At 41.6% G+C, this 12,194-nt stretch overlaps 1 protein-coding gene across 8 annotated transcripts in view; it reads left to right on the top strand.

The window, feature by feature from the left end:
- LOC140906847 (uncharacterized) overlaps nt 1–12,194 on the top strand; it is a 32,117-nt gene that overhangs the window by 17,173 nt on the left and 2,750 nt on the right. For 2 of the 8 annotated variants that reach the window (XM_073331628.2, XM_073331630.2), the window contains 5 exons: nt 4,398–4,537; nt 5,581–5,667; nt 8,374–8,464; nt 9,363–9,552; nt 10,697–10,794. In XM_073331628.2, the coding sequence (XP_073187729.2) occupies nt 4,512–4,537; nt 5,581–5,667; nt 8,374–8,464; nt 9,363–9,552; nt 10,697–10,794 (492 nt within the window). In that variant the 5' untranslated portion in view covers nt 4,398–4,511. Of the gene's footprint in view, nt 1–501; nt 560–714; nt 949–1,018; nt 1,805–4,397; nt 4,538–5,580; nt 5,668–8,373; nt 8,465–9,362; nt 9,553–10,696; nt 10,795–12,194 lie in introns of those variants that run through there. The other 6 variants (XM_073331632.2, XM_073331626.2, XM_073331623.2 and 3 more) reach the window with 6 other exon arrangements.

Genomic DNA, 12,194 nt, shown 5'->3' with positions numbered 1-12,194 from the left:
CCAATGGGCGCTGGGGGGGCGATGCCTGCGGGCGAGAGTTGCGTTGTTGTGCGCCTCCGCCTAGGAGCTGGACCTGCTGCCAGTCACTTCAGGTGCACCACGGGGCCAGGACAGGTGGGAAGCCGGCCCCTGCACCCCAGCTGTGCTGCTGACCTGGAGCCACTGGAGGTAAGTCTGAGCCTTAACCCTGCACCCCAATCCCCTGCCCCAGCCCTGAGCCCCTCCCACACCCCTCATCCCCAGCTCCATTGGGTGGCGGGCATCAACAATTTTCTTCAACTGGCTCCGCAGGAAAAAAAAAAAAAGTTTGAAAAGCACTAGCGTCGATGGCTCGCCAGCCTGAGTCCCTGTGGGGCCCGCGAGAGGAACGAGCCCCGCCCCTTTGCCTCCGTCTCCAGGCAACCCTGGAGGGGGCCTGAAGCAGCATAGTCGCGGGTTAATTGCATCACCCACAGCCTGAGGTCGCGTCCATCCAAGTACTTAGGTGTCCGTAACCTGCCTGTCTCGAGCTGGGAAAGGCGGCCGTGAGGGTGGCATCGCCTCCGCCTCTTAAGCCTTAGTCAGTATTGAAACGCTGGCGCCCCCGGTCCCTGCGCGCCCCGGGTGCTGCACACATGGAGGGAAAACGGGCAGGCAGCGAGCAGGGCACGCGGCCAGAGGGCCGTTGGAAAGAGAGGACACGAGTCGCGCGGGGGGTGGGTGGGGGGGGAGAGATTCCTTTAGTCCCCGCCCCTTGGGCATGCGCAGCGGGTGGCCTCGCCTCCGGGGCCCATGGAGCTGCCCGCCGTCCACAAGTGCCTGCAAGTGAGCGAGCCGCGGAGGCCTGAGAGAGGGGCGCGGAGGCACCGCGGGGGCGGGCGGTTCGGTGTCGGTTCCGTTTGCTCCCTTCCCGCGCTGGGGCTCAGCTACTTCGCAACCCCCACCGGGGACTTCCGCACCGCGCCGGGGGTGAAAAGCACTGTTCAGCTGGGGGGGATGTGATTGTAAACCACAAACACTGGCGGGCGGGCGGGCGGGCTTAGAGGCAGGGGGATTCCTTCTCATACTAGTTTTATCTGCCCCTTCCCTCGGTTAACCAGATTGCAAATTGATAGTGTTATGCTTTACAGTTGTTGTACAGTATGCACGACTGTTAGCTGCATTTCCCACAACATGAAAAATCGAGGTATCCGTTTAAGGACCAAGTCCATCGAGTCATTTTACTCACATAAACCTTGATTCATCAAGGTACTGAAACACATGCCTAACTTGGTTTTAGAGTTCAGTGAGAGTATTTCCAGAGTAAAGTTAGAACGGTAAATTTTTGCAAAATCAGGCTCTTAATTCCAATCATGCAATTGGCTCCATAGGGGTCAGCCTCCATGGATATGAATAGGACCAAGCCCTTAGTTTGTAACTACCTTTCGGATAAAAGGAGATGAACACATTAATTGCTCACTGTGACCACTTGGTATTTAAATGGTTAAGCTATTTATGTTGTTTTCATTGTGTTTATTTAGCTCTTGAATGTTTCCAACATCTTCAATTGCTCTCTTGCTGATTTAAAAGTTGACGTGTATGCTGAGGTTATTTATAATATCTAAACATAAACTTCTTAAGGTCTAGTTACCATTTGGATTTACAATATCCTAATTCATGTAAAAAACCACCTGCATTTGAAGTGTACTTTTTTATTTTTAAAACGTATCTTATAATAAACTTATGATCCTGATCCTGCAAGCACTTATGGCATCCTTAACTTTACTTGCTTGAGTAATCCAATTGACTTCAGTGGAACTACTTACGTGTAAAGATAATCAAAAGCGTAAGTGTTTACAGAAACAAGCCTAATCGTATTAGAATAGTTGGCTGGGGAACAGTACTGCAGAAAAGGATCTTGGGGTTACAGTGGATCACAAATGGAAAATGAGTCAACAGTGTGATGCTGTTGCAAAAAATGGCAAATGTCATTCCGGGACATACTGACAGGAGTGCCATGTATAAGTCATGGCAGGTAATTCTTCTTCTCTGTAACCGGACTGCCATGTGTAAGATGGCAGGTAATTGTTCTGCTCTGCTTGACATTGATAAGGCCTTAGCTAGAGTACTATGTCCATATTGGGATACAGCATTTTAAAAAAATTTTGTGAACAAATTGGAGAGAGTCCAGAGGGAAGCAAAAAAATAAGAGGCTTAAAAATATGAGAGTGAAAGAACTGGGCATGTTTGTTCTAGAGAAGAGAAAACTGAGGGCATGGACATGAGAGTCTTCAAATGTGTAAAACCAGGGGATCTCAAACTGGGGGTTGGGACCCCTCGGGATCGCTAGCTGTCAGCTTCCACCCCGAACCCTGCTTTGCATCCAGCATTTATAACGGTGTTAAATATTTTAAAAGTGTTTTTTAATTTATAAGGGGGGGGTCGCACTCAGAGGATTGCTATTTGAAAGGGGTCACCAGTACAAAGTTTGAGAATCACTGTGTAAAAAAAAATAAAGAGGATGGTGATCAATTGGTCTCCACGTCCACTGAGTGTAGGAAAAGAAGCAATAATTGTAGTTTGTAGCAAGGGAGATTTGGGTTAGATATTAGAAAGTTTTTTCTAACTATAAAGATAGTTAAGTAGTGGAATAAGCTACTTAAAGAGGTGAAAATAATATAAATATATAAAGTGCATTTCATCCAAAGCTATTTGTATACTAAGAGCTTCAATGGGACTAATGTATAAAGATAAGCACAAGTGTGTCTGCAGATTTGGGGCCTATTTTTCGAAGTACAGGTGAGTCGCATCATATACGCATTTAACTTACACAAATTCAACTATATGCGCTCCGCAAAAAACCCCCAAAAAACAAGATACCTGTAAATAGTGCGGACGATTCCACCCACAATTCCACTCCATGAGCATATGCCCCGGAGTGAGCATGAGATGGGAGACGTGAATCTGCTATTCCCTCAGTCAGTCTCAGTTCCCGCATGCCTCTCATAGTGTAAGTATATTGCTGTGCTGAGCGTGATTCTAGTGTTTAAAGATACTGTATGTATTTTTCGTACAACATGGCTCCTAAACGCAAGCCAACTACTTCATCTGATGCTCAACCGAAGAAACCATGATCTGTTCCAATGCTGGAGGAAAAACTGGCTGTGTTGGACTTATTGAGAGATGGTATGTCGGTTTCCAACATGGCGCATAAATATGACTGCAACAAATCTAGCATCCGTGCCAGCAAGATGAGAGAGAGAGAAATTCATCAAGCTAGTGGCATCTAGTGCTCCAATAACTGCTAAGGTGATGAGCTAGATGCGTGATAAGACTTTAGTGAAGACTGAAAAGGCATTAAATTTATGGCTGGAAGACATGAACTGTAAACGTGCCTGTTTATGGCTCTTAGCCTCTGTGCGCTGTTCAAACCTCCCGCGGAAGAGGGACAGCCTTTTGATGAGAAGGAATTCAAAGCCAACCAAGATTGGCTTAACAGTTTTAGTAACTGCTTCAACCTCAAAAACGTGCAGACTACTGGTGAACCTGCATCTGCCAATGAAGAGGCAGCAAAAGCCTACCCTGAAAAATTAAAGAAAATCATAGAAGAAAAGGGTTATCTTCTGGAACAAGTTTTTAATGCTGACGAGACTGGGCTCTTCTGGAAAAAAATGCCCACTTCAAAATCAGAAAGACAAGCCCCTGGCTTCAAAGCAGCTAAAGACCATGTCACTGTTGTTTTTTGGCAATGTGGCTGAGCATTTAATAAAGCCAGGCTTGCTCTACAGGGCTGCAAATCCCTGTGCCCTCAAAGGCAAGAACAAAAATCTCCTGCCTGTGTTCTGGCAATCAAATAAAAAGGCTTGGGTGACGGCAGCATTATTTCTGGATTGGTTCCACAAGTGTTTCATTCAGGAGGTCAAGCGGTACCTCGAAGAGAAAGGACTTGACTTTAAAGCGTTGCTGATCGTAGACAATGCTCCTGGCCACCCTGCGGCACTCCAGTTTACCCTGGGCAGTGGGACTCAGGCTTTGGCTTTGGCCCTAACAAGTTTAACACCAACCTTTGGGGTCCCGACCCACAGTTTGAGAACCTCTGGCAACAGTATACATACCTTCTCCCTCCTCTCTGTGTATAGAAACATATATTTTACACTTGAGGCACTGACAAAATAGAAGCATTTGGTACTGATTCACTAAACTGTATAGAGGATATTATCTCTCTTGTGTATATCCTAAAGAAGGTGTGTTCGGTACATTCTCCATAAAAAAAATTAAGCCAATGGCTTTCTGAAGTATCTTTTTTTATGCATCTGAGTGACCCAGGGTAAACATACTGGAGTTTATAAAAATGAATGTTAGTCAGAAATGTTAGGAATCCATATTAATGTAGCATTTGAAAATTTTATTTGGTAAAATGTTTTTCTCTTACTTTCCAGCTCAGTGATGAAAACGAACAGCTACTTAAGAAGTTGAAAAGGCTGCGTAGAAAAAATCAACAGCTAGAAAATGATTTGGCTCAGATCCAGGAAAAACTGCAGCTGGAGCAGTTAATGCATGACTGTGTCACAAGCAGAGAGTAAGAATTATTATTTCCCTGGATTAAAGTCTTGATTTGAGACACCTGTATGCAGAGGTGACATTGCTATGCAGAACTTGGGTACTTGTCCCCTGATGGCATCTTTTTAGATCAGAGGTTCTCAACCTCCCCACCCCGACCACTATAAAAACTCCACGGCCCAGCTATGTGTTTGCATATAAAAGCCAGGGCCAGCTTTAGGGGGTAGCAAGCGGAGCAATTGCCCCTGGGCCCCATGCTACAGGGGGCCCTGCAAAGCTAAGTTGCTCGGGATTCAGCTTCAGCCCTGGGTGGCTGGACTTGGAGCCCCAGGCTTCAGCATCATGTGGTGGGGCTTTGGCTTTCTGCCCTGGGCCCCAGCGCATCTAATGCAGGCCCTGCTTGGCAGACCCCCTGAAACCTGCTTGCAGCCCCCAAGGGGGCCCCGGACTCCTGGTTGAGTACCACTGTTTTAGATGAGCCATTAAACATAATTTGTTCTGCTTATCTTCGTTGGCTGTCCGTGCAACGAAAAAAGGAGATGATAAAAGTCTTGGGGCACTGCTCAAAAAAGAGTAGAGGGCAATCCTGGTGCTCTGGACAAAATTCACACTGTGAGTGCAACAGCAAGTTGTAATATCTGTCTGTATGTGGCTGCTGCGTTTGCTTACTCAGTGTGCAACCAGTATCCAACTTAGTGTAAAGTGCTCTAGGATATTTTGATGGTAAATAAACCATCAGTGAGTGTAATGTGCAATACTTTAAGTATTAGTGTTATTTAAAACATCTGGATGTGAAGATTTGATTTTTTTTTTTTTAAGTTTTGGTGCTTTGAAAAGTAGCTAGATAGCATTCCATGTATCTCTGTGTGCAGTATTTTCAGTAGGACTTTCCATACAGAGTGGAAAACATGAGAAGTGTAAACTTGTATTTTGAGGTCAAAAGAAAAAATGTCTTCATTTATCCTTTCTACTTTAAAATGTCCCATCACAGTTTTGAAATCTTTTTGCATTGTTGAGTGGGAGAGAGACCATCCTTAAGCTGTTGCATTTATGTCAATTAAGTGTTCAGGTTCAAACAGAATCCCACTTATGGCACAAGGGAGCTGGCAGTCACAACAAGGAAATGAAAGTAGCAAGCGAAAGTGCCAGGTAAGTTCTTCTGGGGACTTGCTTATTTACAAGGTTAATGAAGCATGTCTTCTCTCACTGGAACTAGCATACTTTAAGAGTCTTATGTGGTGATTCACTTCTCTTGGGTAGAATGTGGAGTACGTTATTCATGATAAATGTCATATGGGTATGTGAGATGTTGCTTGGAAGTAACTTTCAGTGTATTTGAGGGCATTCAAATTCCCACATTATGCTATAGATATGAAAATTTATTTTAAGTGTTGAGAAAGGAAATGCTTTGACAATGCTTCAGACAATGAAAGTAGAGAAAAATATTTAAGGATTGAGTAGAAATTTTCTCCACAACTCACTCTCTTAGGGAAAATAGAAGGAAGTGTGGAAGCTTAGGGAAAAATGGAAAGAAGTTGGGAAGCTTGTGGAAAGGAGAAAGATAAATTACATAATTTGAGGTTAGGAATCTAGAAGTATTAAATGTAAGTCATTCGTTGGACAGTGCACTGTCCAATATAAAACCACAGCAGTTAAATCATCTGATTGCTCTCGTCTGTTACTGTTTGAACAAGAAGTAATTTCTTTTACATTGGGGTTTGTGAATTATTGCTGAATATAAACTCTCATAACTGGCTTGTGATGTGAAGGGTACAGTTTTAGTTCAGTTCTCAGAAGGAGCATTAAGGCTGTCGTCATGCAATTTGTAGTGCATACAGGGTCTGCTTTGCTTGCACGGTGCCCTGTTAAGTTCATTGGGACTCCATATAGGTGTAGCAGTCCATTCATGCTCCTATCAGTTGCAGGATTGGAGTCTTACATTTTATTTGTCAAGGTTTTGGATCAAATTAAAGATTTGAATACATATTTTGTAGGACAATAGTTATTGGGAAGTCACCAAGAATTTGCCTAAGTGGTAGGAATTCTCCTATCTTTGCTAATATCAAATGTTCATAATTAAAAATCCCTTTCACTGAAGTCTGAATTATATACAGTAGTTCCATTGACAAGAAGAAGGGAGACAGAGCCAATATCTTGATAAATGGTTTGCTTTCTCAGCACTTAAAATGAATCTGACTTTTACTGTGTTTTTAGCCCATCACTATTTTCTCTATAATAGTTAATGAGTATCCTTATTCAGGAGATAGTTGTAATGCATGTGTGGTAATGTTTATTCTCCTGTCATTTTATTGCACTGTTAAAACTTGTTAGGTGAAATAGGATACAACACATTTGTGCAGTTATATTTGTCTTTATCAGCGAAATGTAAAAAAATAAAATCTTGTACATCCTGAATATTTCTCATTCTCCCTTTTCTAACTCTAGTTGTGAGGTGTTTCTGTGAAGGTTAATAAAATAAGTTTAAAATGCCAATAATTCAATATAAGCACCCTATGTTTCATGAGACCAAGAAATAAATTTATCCATAACAAACCTTCAAAGAGTTTGTGTGTACAGCTTTATAGAAAACTGAGGTTTTATCATAGTGTCTGTTTCAGAAAGCACAGGGTTCTTAATATAGCCAGTTGCATTTTGTTCTCAGTAAGAGCCCAATCCAATACCCATTGAAGTCAGTGACCTTTGAGTCAGGCTTGAATAGTCCAATCCTTAATCCATGAAGTCATTGGGTCTACTCATATGAGTAAGCATTGCAGGTATGAACCATACATTACTGTTCTTTGTTGATGTCTAGCATACACCTTTTTTTGTGAATCTGTTTTGGATTTATTTCATAAGAATGTTGGTATTTGAATGGACATATTTCTTATACAGATAACTTGGGTTATTGCCTAAGATTATGCTCTGTTTCTAGTAGTTAATGAACATGTTCATGGTGTAATAGGAGAAACATCCATGCATATTCGCTAGTTCAGTGGTTTTCAAACTTTTTTTCTGGGGACCCAGTTGAAGAAAATTGTTGATGCCTGTGACCCAACAGAGCTGGGAATGAGGGGTTTAGAGTGTGGGAGGGGCTCAGGGCTGGGCAGAGGGTTGGGGTGCGGGGCTGAGAGCTGCGGGGTGGGTTCAGGAATGAGGGGTTCAGGGTGTGGGGAGGGGCTGGGGCAGGGGGTTGGGGTGCGGGAAGGGATTCTGGGTTTGGGGGGGACTCAGGGCTGGGGGAGGGGTTCTGGGCTGGGGATAAGGAGTTTGGGATGCAGGAAGGGGTTCCCTGGAAGCGGCCAGCAGCAGGTCTGGCTCCTAGGTGGAGGTGCGCAAGCAGCTCCACGCGACTCTCGCCTGGAGGCACCAGGGAGTGTGGCTGGCAACGGGAGTATGGAGCTGGTGCTTTGGCGGTGGCAGCGCACGGAGCCCTGTGGCCTCCCTGCCTAGAAGCTGGACTGCTGCTGGCCACTTCCGGGGCACAGTGCAGTGTCGGAAAAGGTAGGCACTAGCCTGTCTTAGCTGAGCAGCACAGCTAATGGGACTTTTAACTTCCCAGTCGGCGGTGCTGAGCAGAGCAAGTCGACCCAGTGCCTCCGATGCCGCAACCCAGTACTGGGTCGCAACCCACAGATTGAAAAACACTGCATTAGTTAATCTATGGACCTGATTTATGTAGACTCAGAGATATGAAATATAACTACAATCCAAAGGGTTTCCGTATAACTAACACATTACCAAATGCGAGCCGTTTTTTCTTTCTTTTTTTTTTTTTTAAAGGATTCTAGTATGAAGGAATAAAATGGTAGTTTGCATGCTATAATCATCAGTTCACACACTTTTTTCTGTTATCAGAATACTTCAGATGTATAATAACCTGCAGAAACGTTATGACAGAGAAATCAAAACAAACCAGGAACAAAGTGAAACAATTAAAAATCTCAGTGTAAGTAGTGACTGTTCAGTTTATTTCAAATAATTTAATGTGACATTTAAGGGTAAGTTTTGAGCTTTCCTAATATTTGTATAAATGGTCATGAATATTTCTCTTTTCATTTTTTTTTCTTTTTCATTTTCTCTCTTTTCCTTCAGTTCACAGGTGAATGGTCTTTGACTTTAAGAGTAAATTCTGTCACTGCTCTTTGGTCCATGACTTCAATGTTGATTGCCTTTAGGCTATTTTTGTAGATATTTGTAAGAACTGGCTCAATCTGACTGGAGTTAGTGTTCATTATATTGGGATAAACACCATTTTTGCTATTGCTAGAAAACAGAGTTGCATAATTGTTATGCAGTTTAAAAACTTCCTAATAATATTTCATAGTGAAACAACAAAAGAGATTTTTAAAATCCAGTTATGTAAAAATACAACAATTTTCCTTATCTAGTTGCTATTTTAGTATTTACTTTTAAAAATGTGGGACATGCTGTATCTGGCAATATTAAGTAATGTTGCAAACTAACATTTCCCATACATTTAAGTGCCTCTTCAGATTTATGAAGTCTGATTAATCATTTTTCAAAATAGAATGTCATGGTTGTTGTGTGGCTGATATCAGTAGGTTCAGATCAGGACCAGTGTAAAATGTTTCAATTTTTTTGTGGGAGAAGGATTGGTATTTCTTATTTGTGTATATATATTTATAACAGATTTTTGAAAAAAATTGGTGTTTGCAGGATTTGCTCTTATCCTTCATGCTTTTGCTGGTAAGTTCTGTTCTAAATTAGATAGTGAGAGCTTTGAATTGGGGCTCAAGAGATACTGTATTTCTAATCACATAAAGCTGAGATTGATTTTTTTTTGTACACTTCTGCTTTACATTTTCTAATTTTTTTGAACATAGATTAAAATTCATGAGCTAGAGCATCAACTTCAAGGACAAAAGCAAAGAATTGAGCAGCTGGAATGTAAAAAGGTTTCCCAGAAGGACAACGCTGTTTCTGGAGTAAGGACTCCAACAGCAGAGAGAGAAATAACATTATCTCACGGATGCATTTGTAAGAAGAAGGAAGCCTGTTCTTGCAAATATTTAGGTAATAGATATGTGGGGCAGTTTACAAAACAAACATTGAATCCCTGCTCTGGTGCTTTTATACATGTCATGTCTCATCAAAGAGGATGCATTTCATCCTAACGCATAGGGCTCACTCAAGGCCATGTGCTTCACTTAGCCCTTATTGTAGTATCTGAAGTGCTATTAATCTTTGAAAAGTTGATGTCTGAAAATGGCCCTATCTGATCAATAGATCTACATTTGTGTGGATTTAGTCTCATATTTTTGTATTTTAGTGATAAAAAGCGTTTGCTGCTTTTTACTTTTGCTTAGACCTATAAAGCCAGTTTAGCTCTGGGAAAGGAGCTGTAGTCTATATCTTGTCTATCAACGTTATTTGCTATGTTATAGTCAGCTGTACCTGTACGAACCCGTTTGAGGCAGTCTTGTTGCACAGGTATTCGGCATCATACTTTAGACTTCAGAATCTTAATTTTTGGTGATGTTGTATGAGGGAGAACCTAGCCAGATCTAACCCTCCATCTCCCCCCCTCCCCCTCCCCCTTTTTTTTTTTTACTGTAAACTTGGCACCTTTGTTATGGAAGCTAAGAGACAAACCTAGACCCTGCACAGTATAATTTTCATAGGGTCACTTTTCTAGAATAGAGCAGAGTGGAACAGGATTGTATCTAACTAATGGAGGAAACCTGCAGGGGAATAGTTTATATATAGAATGCCCAAACTACTGTGACATCAAGGTTTTTATTCAAAGCCAAGAACTCACTGCAATTCTAAAGAAAATTCTTATCAGTAATAGATGGCATGACGTCATAGCTCAGAAGATCACATCTGACCATCCAAGTCAAGGAGACAGGAGAGGAGTCAAATCGTGTAAGAGCAGAGTTTCTGATAGTTGGATAGAATGCTAGCAAAGCAAAAATCTCAGAATAGGCTTTTATAAAAATTGACATAAAAACTGTCCCACTGGCAGATCCTGTGATCTTGTAGTTGTTGGAAATGCGAAGGATCAAATTTTTAAAGGAGAATTTCCCACCCCCCCTAAAATATGAGCTGTAATTTGCATAACAATAACACCAAACTCTGGATATAGTGTAATATGATTGATAGACATGTGAGAAGTTAATTGTAATGATTAAAATATGAATTTTTAATTTGAATGTAGTGCTATTGCTGCTTGAGATTCAAAAGCTGAAGAAGAAAAATGAGAAGCTGTCTAGAGAAAGGAGAATGCAAAGAAATGAATTACCTGGATTAGACAAGGTAACTTGCTTTTAGGATAAATTTCATAATGGACAAATTTATAAAACTAACTTCCTAGTGTGTATTAGCCATAGATGAAGTGCTTGCTGTTGTACATATTGACTCAAATATGTGTTTGCTTTAGAAAAGGAATACAGATTAACAGTTCTTTGGTTTAATTTCCTCCATACCCACTTGTTCAGGAAGAGGAGTAATTGGAATTCAGCTGAACCTTTGCTTTTAACTGCTTGATTCTCTTGTGAACACGCTTTTATCTTGGGCCACTTCTGTCTCTAGTCTTCCACCTTGAGGTTATTTGCTCCATGTTACAGAGACATTGACTGAAGTGTAAATCGATTGACTTAGTTCTGCCCAACAGATAGATAATTGCGTTGAGAACAAAAACAAATTTCCCAAACTAAGTATCCACTGCTGCTCTGTAATATTTGTGAGCGGAGGATTATTCTTCCATAGAGTTAGTTACTCCTAGGCAAGACTTTTCACTCTTCTTTGCTGGGCTGTTAAAAGTGACATTTGGACGAGGGGAGGAGGGAGTTAGTGGGAAGTGTTGGTAATTCTTGAAATGAGATGGTAAGAGTTGGAGGTCTAATCTTACTGTTCAGCTGAGTTATTTGAATATCCAGATGAAAGTTTTCTTCATTTTTAGCAGCAAATTTCCTTTCAGCTGTTTTTAGATTTTTGTGTTTGCATAAAGCTGATTATTTCAGCTTGGTCCTTTTGATTGGAGGACAAACATTAATCCATTCACTCTTGGATCTGTAGCACATGCTGGCATCATTGACATTCAAGTGATTTGGGAACTTCAGTCCAGTTAGGTGCTTTTGAAAATTTTAAGCTTGGTGTGTAGAGAGTAATCCTAATAATTGTATAGTCATGAGTGTTTGTTTGTTGAAGAATAAATTCAGATACTGACATAACTTGTCCCTTGTTTTCAGTACTAATTTAGTATTTCCTCTTGAAGGAAGTACTGCCTTGTCCTGTTGTTCTCATCGGCTCCAACAGGTTTTTAGCTGGGTAGTACTTACAGATCCAACAGGAAGTGGTGGTGTTGATTTATTGTGTGTGACTATTTTCTAAGAATTGTTACTGAATCAGTATGGCCCAGCCTGATGTTTTATTTAGGAGGTAGAGATGAGAGATCTATCTGAGGATCTAATTATTTGTCACTAAGGTTGTTATTACTGATATACTAGTAGCTGAAAGCCTGTGATATCGCACAGGTGTGGCAGTTGGGCCACACACTCCTCAGTCTGTGCAGCCTGTCTCATACAACCAATACAACTGTTGCATGCAAATTAACTATAGAGGAAGGGCGGTGATTGGTTGAGTTGCCTCTGATATCACAATGGTCTAGGACTTGTGGCTTGGCATATATACATGCCTGCTGTAGCTACACACCA

The sequence above is a fragment of the Lepidochelys kempii genome, chromosome 2, assembly GCF_965140285.1.
Source record: "Lepidochelys kempii isolate rLepKem1 chromosome 2, rLepKem1.hap1, whole genome shotgun sequence".
In the NCBI taxonomy this organism is placed as follows: Eukaryota; Metazoa; Chordata; order Testudines; family Cheloniidae; genus Lepidochelys; species Lepidochelys kempii.
The sequence above is the reverse complement of the archived record's forward strand: the minus strand, read 5'-3'. Positions and strand labels throughout refer to the sequence as shown.